General features: G+C 39.2%; 1 protein-coding gene across 13 annotated transcripts in view; it reads left to right on the plus strand.

Annotated features, from left to right (window-relative positions):
• Positions 1-16,992, plus strand: part of SYNJ1 (synaptojanin 1) — a 94,500-nt gene that overhangs the window by 52,380 nt on the left and 25,128 nt on the right. For all 13 annotated transcript variants that reach the window (XM_018047095.1, XM_018047483.1, XM_018047148.1 and 10 more), the window contains 9 exons: positions 2,781-2,972; positions 5,290-5,374; positions 8,411-8,551; positions 9,599-9,791; positions 10,025-10,183; positions 11,343-11,499; positions 12,083-12,200; positions 12,300-12,515; positions 16,000-16,078. In XM_018047095.1, coding sequence (XP_017902584.1) covers positions 2,781-2,972; positions 5,290-5,374; positions 8,411-8,551; positions 9,599-9,791; positions 10,025-10,183; positions 11,343-11,499; positions 12,083-12,200; positions 12,300-12,515; positions 16,000-16,078 — 1,340 coding nt within the window. The remainder of the gene's footprint in view (positions 1-2,780; positions 2,973-5,289; positions 5,375-8,410; positions 8,552-9,598; positions 9,792-10,024; positions 10,184-11,342; positions 11,500-12,082; positions 12,201-12,299; positions 12,516-15,999; positions 16,079-16,992) is intronic.

Here is a 16,992-nt window from a genome sequence, read left to right on the forward strand (position 1 = left end):
CACTATAGGTGAGTTTTTTGAGAAGATGGAGGTAGAGAGCACTTGTATTTATTTTTGAATTAACATCATGAAATCCGTTTGCTGAAATGATACCATATTTAGGGATGGACATCTGTTTGAACAGAGACACATTTCTTTCTGCACATTAAGATGCTAACCAGTTTTTTTAAAAAAGAATAAACTAGGAATTTTAAGACTTTTTATTCCCATTTATAAACTGGCTTTAGTAGCTTACTCAACGTGGTGACATGTTTTTCTTCACACAATTCATTGTATGTCTTGCTGCATATTTTAAGCCGTTAAATAATTATAGAGCTTCTGTTTTCATGTAGAAAGGATTGTAGAAGCTGTTTTCGTAGTAGTAACAATGGCAGTGACTTCGATTAGAAAGACCAGTGTTGATCTGTGGTAATAGAGAAGGATTCTTTATCCAGGTTCAGCCAACTTTCAGGTAACCATATCAACAGGCCAGAAAAACAATCTGCTTTCATTCCCACCAGACACCTCTGTGCAAGTAATGAAATAACAGAGTTAGAAATGTATACATGTGCCCCTAGGACCAATGAGGATGTGCTTGTCACCTGAATCTGCAGTTCTTTTGTGGGATTCACAAGTCAGACTATTTTCATTCTAATCCAAAAATGTGATATGCCCTTTTCACTCATTCTTTCACAAGCCTGCTTGCTGTACCTTGATATCCATTCCAAAAATAATATCATAATAAAATAAGATCACTTGGTGAAAGCTGAAGATCATTTTGATTTCCGTCTCCTCTTGGCAGTTAACCACCCTTTTAAGGGCATATTCTCTATCATTATTAATAGATTGAAGTCCTAGAAAGTTTCTATTTAAGTGCCAGGATTTGACTTAATCTAAATGAAGTGTGGTTTAGAAGGCAGAAAGTTAGGTGGAAGCCAAAAAGTAGGTGGAGAAGAGAGATTGAGGATTCAAAATGTATTTCATGTTTATTCATTTAACCATTATTTACTGAACACTCAGTAGGTACCAGGCACTCTTATAGTCTGGAGATACTGGAGCAAATAAAATAGACCAAAACTGCTGTATAGCACAGGGAACTCGACTTAATGATCTGTGGTGACTCAAATGGGAAGGAAATCCAAAAAAGAGGGGATGTATGTATACATGTAGCTGATTCCCTTCGCTGTAGAGTAGAAACTGGCACAGCATTATAAAGTGACTATCGGGGCTTCCCATGTGGCGCAGCAGTAAAGAATCCGCCTGCCAGTGCAGGGGCACAAGAGATGCGGGTTTGACCCCTAGGTGGGGAAGATCCCCTGGAGGAGGAAGTGGCAATGTGCTCCAGTATTCTGCCTGGAAAATTCCGTGGGCAGAGGAGCCTGGTGGGCTACAGTTGCAGAGAGTCAGACATGACTGAGCACATACACACACCCCCCCCCAATAAATAAATAAAATGAAAGGATGTTCATTCTGTGTGTGTTAGTCACTCAGTCATGTTCTACTCTGTGACCCCATGGACTGTAGCCCGCCAGGCTCCTCTGTCCATGGAATTCTCCAGGCAAGAATACTAGAGTGTGTTGCCATTTCCTACTCCAGGGGATTTTCATGACCTAGGGATTGCACCCGGGTCTCTTGCATTGCAGCCAGATTCTTTACTGTCTGAGCCACAGAACTATCATATTATCAAGCATATCCACTTCTGGATATATATTTGCATACTGAAGTGGATAGCCATTCCGTTTTCCAGGGGATCTTCTTGACCCAGGGATCAAACCTAGATCTCCTGCATTGCAGGCAGATTCTTTTACCATGTGAGCTACCAGGGAAGCTCCATTCATTCTGGTTCCCCCCCACACACACAAAAATCAGATTGACCAACATTTCTGCCCTTGTGGAACTTCCATTTTCAGTGAGGGGTGACAGTTAACAGAATAAATAAATAAAATGCATAGTTTGTACATGGTAATAAACACCATAGAGAAAAGTGAAGCAGGGAGGTGATGTGGACTATAAGAGACAGAATGTGCATTTTAATAAGCTGGTCTGACGGAAAAGCCTCCCGGCAGAGTTGATGCCTGCAGGTGGTGAGGGAAGAGTGTTGGAGCAGTGGAAGCAGCCAGTGCAGAGGGGGTCCAGGGTCAGAGCAGTGAGCGAACAGGGCTGGGATGGCAGCTGAGGGTAGAAAGGCAAGGCAGGCTGTCTGGGGTCTTGTAGAACACTGGTGAAGACTTGGCGTTGCCTGTGAGCTGGGAGGCTTTTAGTAAGGTCTTCATTCTCCAACATCTCATTATTGTCCGTAATTTGTGTTTGTGTCAGGGAGCTGTTTTTTTCATCAAGCTCCCTGTCGGTAGCTAGAGTCCTATATGTCATGGTTCTTGAACATCTTTCTTTGGGGAAAAATAACTTATTTTTACTAGCTTCCGAATGAAAGTTTTCTGAAAGTCAGTTGCTATATTCCTTAAAATTTGCAACCTCTGATTTTGTGTATCATAAAATAATGCACTATTTCACTGAAACAGAACTGTTTTGCATGTTTTATGTTGCTGCATTAATTTTGTAATAGTTTTTTTTTACTTGGGCTGTTGTACTTCACGTAGTTGATATTTTAAAAGTGTATTGGTTACTTGCATTGTGCTGGGCTCTGTGTTCAAGGCTTATCTCTTTTGTGCCTGTGCATGTATTTGATGCTTGTTTGTGCTGACGATGGTAATTGTACGTTCTAGCCATCGTCTCTCAGTTACGAAGATCAATTTTTGTAAATGTTTTCATGCAGCCAAAATCTTGTATTTTGTTTTTATCAGCATCTTCTAAAGTACTAAAGAGCATGTGTGAGAATTTCTACAAGTATTCAAAGCCCAAGAAAATTCGAGTATGTGTGGGCACCTGGAATGTGAATGGCGGGAAGCAGTTTCGCAGCATAGCTTTTAAGAATCAGACCCTTACGGACTGGCTTCTTGATGCCCCCAAGTTAGCTGGCATCCAGGAGTTTCAAGGTTGGCATCTTACAATATGGATTAATTAACCCTGACTCTGATGTATTAACCTAGAAAACAAATGCGACACTTCACAATATGCATTACTTTATAAAAGAAACTTCTATGGCACCCCACTCCCGTACTCTTGCCTGGAGAATCCCATGGATGGAGGAGCCTGGTAGGCTGCAGTCCATGGGGTCGCTAAGAGTCGGACACGACTGAGCAACTTCACTTTCACTTTTCACTTTCATGCATTGGAGAAGGAAATGGCAACCCACTCCAGTGTTCTTGCCTGGAGAATCCCAGGGATGGGGGAGCCTGGTGGGCTGCCATCTCGGGTCGCACACGACTGAAGCGACTTAGCAGCAGCAGCAGCAGCATATATACATCTGAAGACCAGCATTCTTCTTAGAGATCAAATCTCTTCAAATCTTAGGTCTTTTGTATTCATAGACCTTTCTCTACTACTTCATAGGAACCCATGGTAAAGTGAGAAATCTTTTTCTTTGTTATTTGATTCTCAGAAAATGTAATCCATACGTGAGTAGATAACTCTTTTGTGTGTGGGTTTGTGTATTTATTTTTTTAAGATGTGATTCTTTTTCCTCCTGTTTTTATTCTTTAAACTGATGCATAGCAAATTTATTTTGTGATTGAGAATTTTTCAAACCTAATGTATTTCATTTTTCAAATATAGTCCTTCATTTGCTAAGATAAGAAATAGGGTAGGTCATGAGTAGGTTTACAAAACTCATTTTGATATTTATTGTCCCTTTATACAGAACAATACTGATTCATCCTTATAAAAACTCATCACTGAGTTTGGGTGCTCTACCACCAAGCTCTTAATAGCCAGTACCAAGCATTAAGCTGAAGATGCTTGTATTAAGATTTTTAACTAGAATCATGAATTTGAGGACTGTTTGCTTCGACTTGAATTCCTTTTTAAAATGGTACACATTTACCAAGTGTTATTTATGAAGGGGATATGTATAGGAAATACTGTGAGATACAGATTTTTCTTTTTTAGTTGCCTTTAGTCAGTCACACCTGAAACCCTGGGAATTTCCCTAAACTTTTACTAAAATGCTGCTTTTCATTTACATTGAACCGAACTTGAAATTGCAGCTGTAGTATTAATAGTAATAAAAATAATAAAATAACAGCTAACACTACTATTATGAGTACTTGACATCTATTCATTTAATCATTATGACAGACCTGATACATAGTCACTATTAGTATTTCAGTTTCCTAGATGAGGAAACTGAGACACAGGAAGAGAAGTGACCTGCCTACCATCATGCAACTAGCAGTGACAGAGCCAGGATTTAGGGATGGACATCTGGCAGTTTGGTTCTGGAGTTGTGCCACACTGCACTTTGTGTGTGAACTTGGGCAAGTTGCTTAGATTTTTCAGAGCCTCAGTTTCCTGTCTGTAAATAACAGGCAGATGTAATCTGTCTCATAAGGTATCTGTAGTAAGAGAGAAGATTCACATGTAAGCCTTGCACATAATAGCAGCCAGTAAACACTTAAAAATTTTTATTCCTCAGTATTTGTTCATAGTATTTATAAGCTCTTTCTCGAGCTATTTGTCCCATTTCTGAACACTTGGGCCACCCAGGCTGCCCTGGGCTTGCTTATGTAAAGCAGCTCTGTTCTCCTTTGGTCAGCCACGGGAGAGCTAATGGCTCGAAGAGAGGGGTTGGTCTGAAGCCCTGACTTCCCATTTTCCTAGATAGCTTCTACCTAGGAATTTCCAAATTAAAGTGTAAAATTCCCTCTCAGCTGTTTTCCTCTAATTTGAGTTGGTTACTCACCCACCTTATTGTTTGTGCTCTTTCTGAAAAATTTCTTGGTGGCTAAAGAAGGAGTGGATTTATGTATACTTAGGGTTGATTTGCATTGTTGTACAGCAGAAACCAATACAACATTGTAAAGCAATTATCCTCCAATTAAAAATAAATAATTTAAAAAATTTTTAAATCATCCATTTGGATTCACCTGTTAGCCTTTGAGAAGCAGCATTTTTCTCTGCTGTCCATGGTTCAAACTTTGGCAAGAGTTCTTTCAAAAATGATTTCTGAAAGGACTTAAGAATCTTCAAGAATAATAGTCTTCAGGAAAAGCAAACTTAGGTCACCTAAATAGAAATAGAAAGTAATTTTGTCCCCCTCATAGTTTTTTGCCTTTAATTTGCTTTTGGCTAAACTTGAAACACAAAAATGGACTTGTATGAGATCTGATGTTCATCTTAGTTCTGTTGGGGTAGGGAAGTTGCCATTTAACTAAGGCCATCTTTTAAAAGCCTTTCTTGGATGCTTAATTTTAGATAAAAGAAGTAAACCAATGGATATATTTGCAATTGGTTTTGAGGAAATGGTCGAGTTGAATGCTGGAAACATTGTGAATGCAAGGTAAGCCAGCCAGGTAACACCCAGGGAAACTTTCTAGTTGATGAACATGGGGGTCAGGTAACTAAGTCCTTGTTACAAGCATAGATAAAGATAATATACGTGAAGATGCTTTTTAAACTGTAATTCAAATAATAGTTCTCAAACTTTTTGGTTTCAGGTCTTTCTACACTCTTAAAACTGTTGAAAATATTAAAAAACTTTTGTTTATGTGGTTTTATCTCTTGATAAGTTATCACATTAGAAATTAGAGACAAAAATTTTTAAACATTCAGTTCATTTAAAAATAACAATAATAAACTCATTACATGTTAACATAAGTAACACATTTTTTTTTTCTGAAAAGTAGCTATTTTCCAAAACAAAAATTTACTAAGAAGGATGGCATCAATTGATAGTTTGCGAATCCATGTAGTCTGGTTTAAGATGGCTGGGTTCTCACATCTACCTCTGCATTAGTCTGTTGCAATATGTTGTTTTGATTGAAATATATGAAGAAAATCATATGAATATGCAGTTGGAAACCAAAATATTTTAATAACCTTTTTGGTTTTTTTATTCTCTGATAATACTCAGCAAATAGTCATTTTTAACAGTTAGTTACAGTGTGGAATCTGAAACCATAGTGATGAACTTTTTGTGCTCAGTTATACTAAAACATTGGTCTGTCTTTTACCCGTGTATGATTTTGACACGTCATTCATTAGGCATTTGGAACATAGTAGTAGTAAACTAATTATATGTATCTTTCAGATCTTTCAGAATTATGTAGATCTTTCAGATTTTGATACATGTCATTATATAATATCAAAACATAATATTGGTTAATTTCAACACCAAAGTAATTTAATCTCTTCAGCAAATTCTTCAAGTATTGGGAAGCTTCAAGATCACAGTAGCAAATACAGGTTTATCAAAATTCCCCCTTTTCCTTCAAAATATAAATTTTATTATTAGAAATATACACCATAGGTCATGTCCTTTGAAAACACAGGCATGGTTGAAAACATGTTTGCCAGATAATCTAAACCTGAATAACCATAGTATGTCTGTCACTATTTCTTCCAACTAAAAATTGTATTCTATAAAAAAAGAAGTGGCATTTCAGCTGTGACCTCAGACTTGAGTGCTTTTTTCTGAAACAACCATCATGTATGTGTTCAGTGTGCAGCAAAAGTGGTTGGTTTGTATTTTTCCATTCATTACAGAGAATGTAAAAAGATAGGCTTCTAGGATTGAGCTTTGACAAAACTGGAAATGTTACTGCTTCATCAGGATGTTCTTAGGTGAAATGGCTGTTTTTGCTTGCTGTTGGAGGTTCTGGGGGTTTCCCTGTTGGCTCAGACAGTAAAGAATCTGCCTGCAATGCAGGAAACCCAGGTTTGATCCCTAGTTTGAGAAGATCCCTTGGAGAAGGGAATGGCAACCCATTCTAGTATTTTTGCCTGGGAATTCCCATGGACAGAGGAGCCTGGAGGGCTGCAGTCCATGGAGTCTCAAAGAGTGGGATGCGTCTTGGGCACAAACTTATTACTCTGAAAATGTATAAAGAGAAAGACAAGCATTTTTCCTACCTTCTTTGTATAAACATGTTCCATAATAACTGGATAGTTGATAAAAGCTCTTTACATAAGAATTCCAATTCATTACAAATGCTCATGGAATGCTGAAATTATGAAATGAACATGTTGTAACCTCTGTTGATGGAGAAGGAAATGGCTGCCCACTCCAGTATTCATGCCTGGAGAATCCCATGGACAGAGGAGCCTGGCAGATTATGGTCCATGGGTAGCAAAGAGTCAGACACGGCTGAAGCAACTTAGCACGCAACCCCTGTTGAAATAATGGGTCTAGGCAATGATTATCAGTTGATGTTAAAACCTTATAGAAGGATCAGTGGAGGAACTTCTTTACAAAGAGTTAATTGCCACAGTCTGAACAGCCTATTAGATGTAATATCTCAGAGATTACTTGCTTCCTGCTGTGATGCAAGACTGACTATACCATCATGAGGTTATTTTTGCCAAAACAAATCAATAAAATTGAATCACGCTTCTTTAGTTACCAGTTTAAAACAAAGCTGACAGAAGTACAAGGTATCATGAAGACACATCAGGCAAATCCAGACTGTTAAACATCTTGCAGACAAATAACCCAGCTTCTTAAAACGTAAAGAGCATTAAAAAAGAGGATGGGACAAGCTGAGAGACAGTTAAAGACTGAGAGAGACTTGAGGAGGCAACAAGCACATGCAGTGTGTAGACCGTATTGAAACCTTGTTTTAAAGAAACCAACTATAAGAAACTTTTTTTTGTATATAACAGGGAAGCGTAAATAGCTCAGTATTATATGATATTGAGGAAGTGTTAATATTTAAGTGTGATAATGGCCTTTTGATTACAGAAAAATAAAAATCCTGTTGCATTAGTGATGCTTGGTAAAGCATTTTTGGGTGAAATGGGTAATTTTTTCTCAGATTTGTCATAAAATATTCCAAGATTAGAGAAAGGGGTAGGGAGTTATGGAAGAAGAAAGATTGGCAAAATGTGGATAATTGTTGAAGCTGGTTAATGGGTATATGCTGGTTTATTTTATGCTTCTCTTTTTTGTATATGTTTAAAATTTTCCATAATAAGTTTTTAAAGAGATTTTATAATCCATAGAAATAGGAAAAAGGGGAAAATGTTCTTCTCTGTCATCCTGATGAATAAATAAAGAGAAAATGAAGTGTGCAAGCTTGAGGTCACTCGCACAGTGAGCACTTATTCAATGAGAAAGCTCACATTCCCGTAAGGGAGTCAAAAAGGATAGGCTTTTGATGTGTGATGTTCTTTTGGCTCAGTTTTTGGTTTTCCTTTTTTAAAGGAGACAAAAACACCCAGCCCACATAAAGATCTCACTGTTGGTGTGGATTTCATGATGTCACTAATTTTATTAAATTTGGGCATATAAAGGTATAATTGATAACTGTCCTACAGTAATAGGCTGTATTACTGTCACTGTCTTTTTGAAGATTCCCTTGTTAATATTTTCTGGTAGCACAACAAATCAGAAGCTCTGGGCTGTGGAACTTCAGAAGACCATCTCCAGAGACAACAAGTATGTGCTGCTGGCCTCTGAGCAGTTGGTGGGTGTCTGTCTGTTTGTTTTTATCAGACCACAGCACGCTCCCTTCATCAGGTGAGTAGACAGATGGCTCTCCTAAGGCTGCCTCCTAACACCAGATAACCAAAAGGCCTGGCGTATTTGTGGCTTCAGAGAAACACTGATGCATGGTTCTTGTTTCTGAATATTCTTTTTTTTTTAATTGAAGTATAATTGATTTATATGGACTTCCCAGGTGGCTCAGTGGTAAAGAATCCACCTGCCAATGCAGGAGACACAGGAGACAAGAGTTCAGTCAAGGGGTCGGGAAGATCCTCTGGAGAAGGAAATAATAACCCACTCCAGTATTCTTCCTTGGGAAATTCCATGGACAGAGGAGCCTGGCGGGCTACAGTCCTTGGGGTCGCAAAGAGTCGGACACGACTGAGCATGAACATGCATGATGGGTGATAGTTGATTTAAATTGTGTTAGTTTCAAGTGTATAACAAAGTGACTCAGTTATACATTTGTGTGTGTGTGTGTGTGTATATATATATATATTCTTATATATATATATACTTTTTCAGATTCTTTTCCGTTATAGGTTATTACAAAAAATTAACTGTAGTTCTCTGTGCTATATAGTAGGTCTTTGTTGGTTATCCATTCTACATGCCCTCTCACTCGCACCTTCCCTTTGGTAACTGTAAGTTTGTTTTCTATGTCTGTGGGTCTGTTTCTATCTTGTAAATAAGTTCATCTGTATCGCTAAGTAGTATTCCATTGTATTTACATACCACATCTTTATTCACTCATCTGTCAGCGGACACCTAGGTTGTTTCCATGTCTTCATACTGTGAATGGTGCTGCAGTGAACATTGGGGTGCCTGTGTTTTTTCAAATTATAGTTTTCTCCGGATATATCCCCAGGAGTGGAATCCCTGGATCATATGGTAACTCTTGTTTAAATATGTTCTTGATTAAAGAATTGCTAATAGTTTCTCTCCACTATTTCACAGGCTTCCCCTACAAAGTGCCCATGATGTATAGTGCTGTAATTATGTAATAGACATTCCTCATTTCTTACACACGCAGAACTATTGAAATTTCTGATCTTTGATTTCGAATTCTTCCTTTTAAAGGGATGTTGCGGTTGATACTGTGAAAACTGGAATGGGAGGCGCAACTGGAAATAAGGGAGCAGTTGCAATACGAATGCTGTTCCACACCACAAGCCTCTGCTTTGTCTGCAGCCACTTCGCTGCAGGACAATCCCAAGTCAAAGAACGAAATGACGATTTTGTAGAAATAGCACGGAAGTTGAGTTTTCCAATGGTAAACTCTTGCTGCTTGTTTTCAGAAAGGAAGCTTTGAACATATTTCAGTTCACCCCATATTCTGTATCAGGTTTTGAAAAGTTGGAATAACTCCTAGAAATGTCAGCAAATAGATATCTCCTTGTGTTATTACTGTGGGGTTAAATAAATCAAACCTGGCAGGGTAAGGCAAAGAAGAAGTTGTAAAACATTTTGTGAATTGATTGTTTGAAATTCTGTTTCTGCTTCCAGGGAAGGCTGCTCTTCTCCCATGACTATGTGTTTTGGTGTGGTGATTTCAACTACCGAATCGATCTCCCTAATGAGGAAGTGAAAGAGCTTATCAGACAGCAAAATTGGGATTCTCTTATTGCAGGAGATCAGCTTATCAATCAGAAAAATGCTGGACAGGTATATATATACCTAAGATACTTGCATTGGGAAGAAGAGGATGTCTGATTATGAAAACATGCTTTCCCTAAAGTTTTTGTTTTCTTTTTTTTTTTAACAACCTCTTGGTGTCTATACTTAATAAGTATGTGCTAAGTCACTTCAGTCATGTCCTTCTCTTTGTAATGCTATGGACTGTAGCCCACCAGGCTCCTCTGTCCATGGGATTCTCCAGGCAAGAATGCTCGAGTGGGTTGTCATGCCCTCCTCCTGGGAATTTTCCAGACCCAGAGATCAAACCTGGGTCTGTTATGTTTCCTGCTTTGGCTGATGGGCGTTCTTTACATTAACACCACCCAGGGACCTTTACTAAGCATATATAGTTTAACATAGAAAATTGCCTTCTCTTTTTAAAAAAAGGAAATGGAAAGGAAAACTTATAATAATTTCCAGGAGGAAAAGTATACCATATCTCTATAAAATTCACTTTCAAGTAGAAGAATATACTTTTTTTCTTTCAGTAGTAGCAAATTTAAGATCTTACTCATCAAGGCTACTGCTGTTTGGCTCTTAAGATCTTATGGTAGTCTACTTTAATTTTTTGTTATTTATTTATGGTCATGCTATGTGACTTCTGGGATCTTAGTTCCCTGACCAGGGATCGAACCTGCACCTTGCCCTGCATTGGAAGCGCAGGCTCTTAACCACTGGACTGCCAGAGAAGTCCCTGGAAGAATTTATTTTAAAAAAATGTTTAGGAAGAGGTGATTGAGGCCACATGATATATGGTACCTTTCTGGTCATTAGACTTAAAATCTGATGGATACCATGTAACTTTCTTAGGCCTCAGTTCCTCTTGAGAATAAGACATCACACAATGCGATTTCCAAAATCCCATGCAGTTCTAAACGTTTGATCTGCTTGCAGGTCTGGTGGAATTTCATCATTCAAAAGTTTTTGTACTTTGTTTACTCAGACATCAAGTGAGTGAGATGATAAAGCCCACGTCCTAGGTCATTTTGCCTTAAGCTCTGTTCCATTCAGTTAGAAGTGTTCCTCAAAGGCACGTAGATTTCATGAGTCTCTAGCACATGATAGACATTTAGTGCATGACTGCCTGAATGAAAACAGAATGTTTCTGCCTTTTTGAAATAACTTCCTTTATGTATGTTTATTTTAGATTTTTAGAGGATTTTTAGAAGGAAAAGTGACCTTTGCTCCGACGTATAAATATGACTTGTTTTCTGATGACTACGACACTAGTGAAAAGTGCCGCACCCCTGCATGGACAGACCGTGTCCTCTGGAGAAGACGGAAGTGGCCTTTTGATAGATCAGGTGGACATCTTCATTTAAATAAGTCAATGCAAATTTTACAAGGAAGAGGGGAATGATATAAATACCAAATAAGGCCAAGAGGACTACATTTTTTTCTCAGCCTAGGTTATCTAGAATAAAATAAATACAATTTACATATAAAACTAAAAAAAATTCTCAGACCTGCTTATAATAAATACTTTGATTTTTCAGTCTATTTTCTTTCAGTGAAATAGTGTCATATAAAGAAAAGCAAGGGAAAACATTTTATGCAATTAATAACTGAATACTAAGTAAGATTTCTAACTGGAATAACTCAAGTGGTTTTGCAAATATTTTGAACTGCTACTTGTCTGTTCAGTTATTTATTGAACTCTGATCATGAAGTCTCAGAAGTAAAGGCTCATCTTAGTTTTAACTAAGTAAAGCATAATATGATGACCTCACCAAAAAACCCTGACTTAACGGAGTCTAGACTTCATGCCCATTAGCAAGTGTCTGGTGTCCCAGCCTCAGGCAACTGAAGCTAGTGAAATGAAGGAGCTCCGTGTGGTCTGTCATGCTCAGGTGACTTCTCCTGTGTTCTGTTTTATTCTGACTACAGCTGAAGATTTGGATCTCCTAAATGCTAGTTTTCAAGATGAAAGCAAAATCCTCTATACATGGACTCCTGGCACTTTGCTGCACTACGGAAGGGCCGAGCTGAAGACTTCTGACCATAGGTTTAAGCAATCTCCGTATTTCTAATCGCGCTTGAAGTTTATTTGAAATACGTCATTTCTGTAATGTTCCTAACATGTCTCCCTTCCTTTATACTGAAGGCCTGTCGTTGCCCTGATTGATATTGATATATTTGAAGTTGAAGCTGAAGAGAGGCAAAACATTTATAAAGAAGTAATCGCAGTTCAGGGTCCACCAGATGGTACGGTGTTAGTCTCAATCAAAAGCTCTTTACCAGAAAATAATTTTTTCAACGATGCTTTGATTGATGAGCTTTTACAGCAGTTTACAAATTTCGGTGAAGTTATACTCATAAGGTGAGTAATGTAAAAAAAAAAGCAACTCATGATTCACAAATAATATCTTCTGTATTAAAAGTTAACTTACTTAGTATTTGACTAGAATGTGAGTATTTGTGGAAATTCCCTGGTAGCTCAGTCAGTAAAGAATCTGCTTGCAGCCCAGAGACCTGGCTTCAATCCCTGGGTTGGGAAGATCCCTTGGACAAGGAAATGGCAACCCTCTCCAGTATTCTTGCCTGGAAAATCCCATGGACAGAGGAGACAGGCAGGCTAATCCATGGGGTTGCAATTGTCACACACGACTTAGTAAGTAAACCACCATGAATATTTGTATCTTCTAACTAAAAGAAAATCATGCTATAGAAATATTATTCAAAGAACCCATGGGTTTTGAAACTGGACTCTCTACTTAGAAAATTTAAAGTTACGGAGAAGGCAATGGCAACCCACTCCAGTACTCTTGCCTGGAAAATCCCATGGACGGAGGAGCCCAGTGGGCTGCAGTCCATGGGGTCACTAGGAGTCGGACCCGATTGAGCGATGTCACTTTCACTTTTCACTTTCATGCATTGGAAAAGGAAATGGCAACCCACTCCAGTGTTCCTGCCTGGAGAATCCCAGGGACGGGGGAGCCTGGTGGGCTGCCGTCTACGGGGTCGCACAGAGTCGGACACGACTGAAGCGACTTAGCAGCAGCAGCAGTGAAACTTTAGGTGAACAACTGATGACAAAAATATGTGCACATTTACATATGTTCTCTTAAGATTCCTATGCACTATAACATGGAAGCCCTGTGGAAAAGTGAATGTGTGATATTAGTATTTTAGTTTTTTAAGGAGAGATAGGAGTAAAGCAGGAGAAGGCCATGGCACCCCACTCCGGTACTCTTGCCTGGAAAATCCCATGGACGGAGGAGCCCAGTGGGCTGCAGTCCATGGGGTCGCGAAGAGTCGGACACAACTGAGCGACTTCACTTTCATTTTTGACTTTTATGCATTAGAGAAGGAAATGGCAACCCACTCCAGTGTTCTTGGGTAGAGAATCCCAGGGACAGGGGAGCCTGGTGGGCTGCTGTCTATGAGGTCGCACAGAGTCGGACACGACTGAAGTGACTTAGCAGCAGCAGCAGGAGTAAAGCAGGATGACTTTTCTGCCCTCCGTTTAAGACATCAGATGTTCTCAGCAATTTTAAGTGATTTGATTTCCATCTGGTGGAGGAGCAGTGCTGCCAGGCAAACAGTTAGGAGTTATCCTTCCCTGTCTTGGTTTCCGGCATTGACTTAACCATCTGCCTTTTGCAGAACTAGATGCCTCTTGCATTGTTGAAAAAAATGTTCTCTTCCCAGTGTACAGCAGTTTTGACAAACTGAATAACGTGTGTTTGAATTTCATAGGGAAGAGGTACTATTAAATTCCTTTCTGTGCTGTTTTATGTGTTTATTGAGGGATGTTTTATAGCTGTTGAGTGGGCAAGTCTCTATACTGGGTGCTCTGGCAGACAGAGGAGAAATTGAAGATTCAGTTCCTATTTGAAATCTAAGAAAGATAAGCGTGTGTGTAATGGCTTCCTTAGGTGTTTACCAGAACAGCCCACAGAATGAAAATGGCTTGGTTTCTTGCAGGGTGAGAAGCTTGCCTGAGAAGCCTCCTCTCCTTTCTGAGAGTAAATGGGCAAATAGAGAAGAAATTATATTTAGACTTACCTCAAATTGTTTGACAAAGATCTACCCCACAGGTTTAAAATGAAACAAAAAATCTCTAGAGATCTTAAGACTCCAGCAAGTACATGGTGAAATTTCCCAATGACAGTAAGCATTACCAAGTACAGAAATGCCAAACCACTGGGAACATCACATGGACTGTGTGAGTAGGCAGCACAGAAGCAGATAAGTGTTCCTGGGAGCAAGTGTAAACTCTTGCTGAGAGTTTACAATACTTCCAATAATAACAGCATTTTGAGGAAAGCTTTTGGTTGCAATTTAACACTGTCAGGAGAGTGGGTAATTTTCCTTGGTTTTATGTCGTCACAACAGAAATTTGAGGTGATGGACATTAAAGCCCTTGGCACATCACAGCTCTCAGATAGTGTTACAGCTCCCTCGGTTTTATTTAGAAAGTAAAGGAAGATACATCCTCGAGGCATGAGGGCATGCCGACCCAAAAGAAGGGACGAGAAAAGAGAGAGCGAGCGCTCTCTCTGGGTAAGAGAGAACCCAGAGTGTACATAAGGGATGAACGACTGACGCAGGGATAGGACCTTCCTGCCTTTTTTCTAGTCTCTAAAGAGCATGGTGTTATTAGGTAGTTAAGAATAGGAAAAAGGAGTCCAGAATGGTGGTGACTAAAAAGGGAAAAGCCCTCGAAAATAGGACAAAAGAAGGTCCGAGGACGAGTGAGGACCTCAGGTAGAACAAATAGCGCTCCTGGCTAGCCCCGTTTACGTAGGGCAGGCCCAGAGGGAGAAAGAAACACGTGAAAAGAGGAGCCAAAGGGCCGGGAGTCTCTCCCGCGTGTGCACGCTCGTCTCGCTCGCTCGCTCGCTCTTTTATTGTCCCGTCTTTTGGGTCGGCATGCCTTCATGCCTCGAGGGTGCATCCTCCTTTATTTTCTAAATAAAACTGTGGGAGCTGTAACACTGTGTGAGAGCTGTGGTGCACCAAGGGCTTTAACGTCCATCACCTCAAATTTTTGTTGTGTCGAGACAGAACCAAGGAAAATTACCCACTCCCCTGACAGTATTAAACTGCAACCAAAAGCTTTCCCCAAAATGCTTGTTATCATTGGAAAAAGTATTGGTAACAGAACAAGTACTGGTAACAAAATAAGGGTAATGTTATCCTGACATAAAGAAAAACCATGTGGTACCTCCTCACCTAGAATATTCTGATTGTTCCACCCTAAGACCACCAAGGTAGAACAGACAGGGGAGACACTGAAAGTTAAGGAGGACAGGAATCCTGTCCCCTGTCACCTGTAGGCTAGACTGATCATCACCTTCAGCTCTAGAATAAGCCAACTGTTAGGGAATGACTGAAGTCACATATGCAAATTATATGTAAATAAGATTTCCTGGAAATGTAGATGGGGCCGGCTACTTATATTAATTGGGGGGAAAGTCTAGAATGCTTCTGTCCTATTGAGTAAAAATAGGAAAAAAGTACAACACACATTTGGAGTTCCACAGATCCATTCCTTCTGACAGACGGTAACACTGTATTGGGTTGACGAAGAATGTCGTTTGGATTTCTCCATACCTTCTGAGGGGGTGGATCCCAAATGAACTTTTTGGCTGACCCAGTATCTAAAGGAATTTGAATGCTTTTAGGGAAAGAGTGCCCCCTCCAGGTCACCGCTGGCCCTACCGCTCCCAGGCTTGTATTTTTGCTTCCTGGCCTCTGTAAGTCCTTGCTGATCAGTAATCATTGGACGAGTTGTTGGGCTGGTTATATCTGAGGTATTCATTACGTCTTTTTATTGTTTGTTTTTCTCTTCCTTAAAGATTTGTGGAAGATAAAATGTGGGTTACGTTTTTAGAGGGAAGCTCTGCCTTGAGTGTTCTGAACCTGAATGGGAAAGAGGTAAAGTAGCATTTGTTGAATCTAAATCATTCAATGATTTAGTGTCTGAGGTATTTTTAAGATACATGCAGTAAATTATATAAACATGTTTCGAATATTTAGTTGCATGATGCCTCGGATTACCTAACATCCAACATCCTAATTATTTTTTAACTTTGACAGTCTGAAAAACTAGAAGTAGTATGTCACTTCTGTGTTAAGATTTCAATGGAGAGTTTTTCAATTAACTGGTTGTTTCATACTTCTCTGGCAAGCTGTTTATGACCTTAGCCTGTGTTCCCCCGGGGTATTCATCTTCTGAAGCTCCCTTGATGTTAATTCCTTTTCATAATGTGCTGTACTTGTTCTTCCCAGTTCATCTTGTGACTTTGTTGTTTCACCATGTAGAAATTACTGATTTTTTAATTTAATTCTGCCTTTAATATGTTAAGCTTTTCCTTCTCCCGTGGTGTCATTAATATTTAAGAGCAGCTCTCAATTTGCCATTCCTTGTCAGCTTGTACTCCTTTTTAGAATCTTTCTTTTGTCTTTCCCCTGGTAATTTTCCTTGTTTAGTTTTTTTCCTGCCTTCTTTTTCAGCTCTGTCTCTCACCCTCAAGTCTGTGTTACACTTTTAGAAAGTACCCACCCTTAGCTCCCTTAAAAGATTTTCAAAATTCTGAAAAAATAATGTTTCTAGAGAACACTTTGAAAGTCAGACATTTCCAAACCTCTCCTCTGTCTTTGTTATTACAGTTGTTTCAGCCCATATCTTCTAGATGCAAGTAGATCGATAGGAACTCTTCCATTTCAGGGGAGAATCTGGGAAAAGTACAGTGTAAGCAGAGCAAACCTAAAGGATAACCTTCTTGAGTATTTTTTTCCAGCATCTAATTTCTTCCTTTTCATTTGGTTCTGATCTCTGCCAAGAAAAT

Source organism: Capra hircus, chromosome 1 (genome assembly GCF_001704415.2).
Source record: "Capra hircus breed San Clemente chromosome 1, ASM170441v1, whole genome shotgun sequence".
In the NCBI taxonomy this organism is placed as follows: Eukaryota; Metazoa; Chordata; class Mammalia; order Artiodactyla; family Bovidae; genus Capra; species Capra hircus.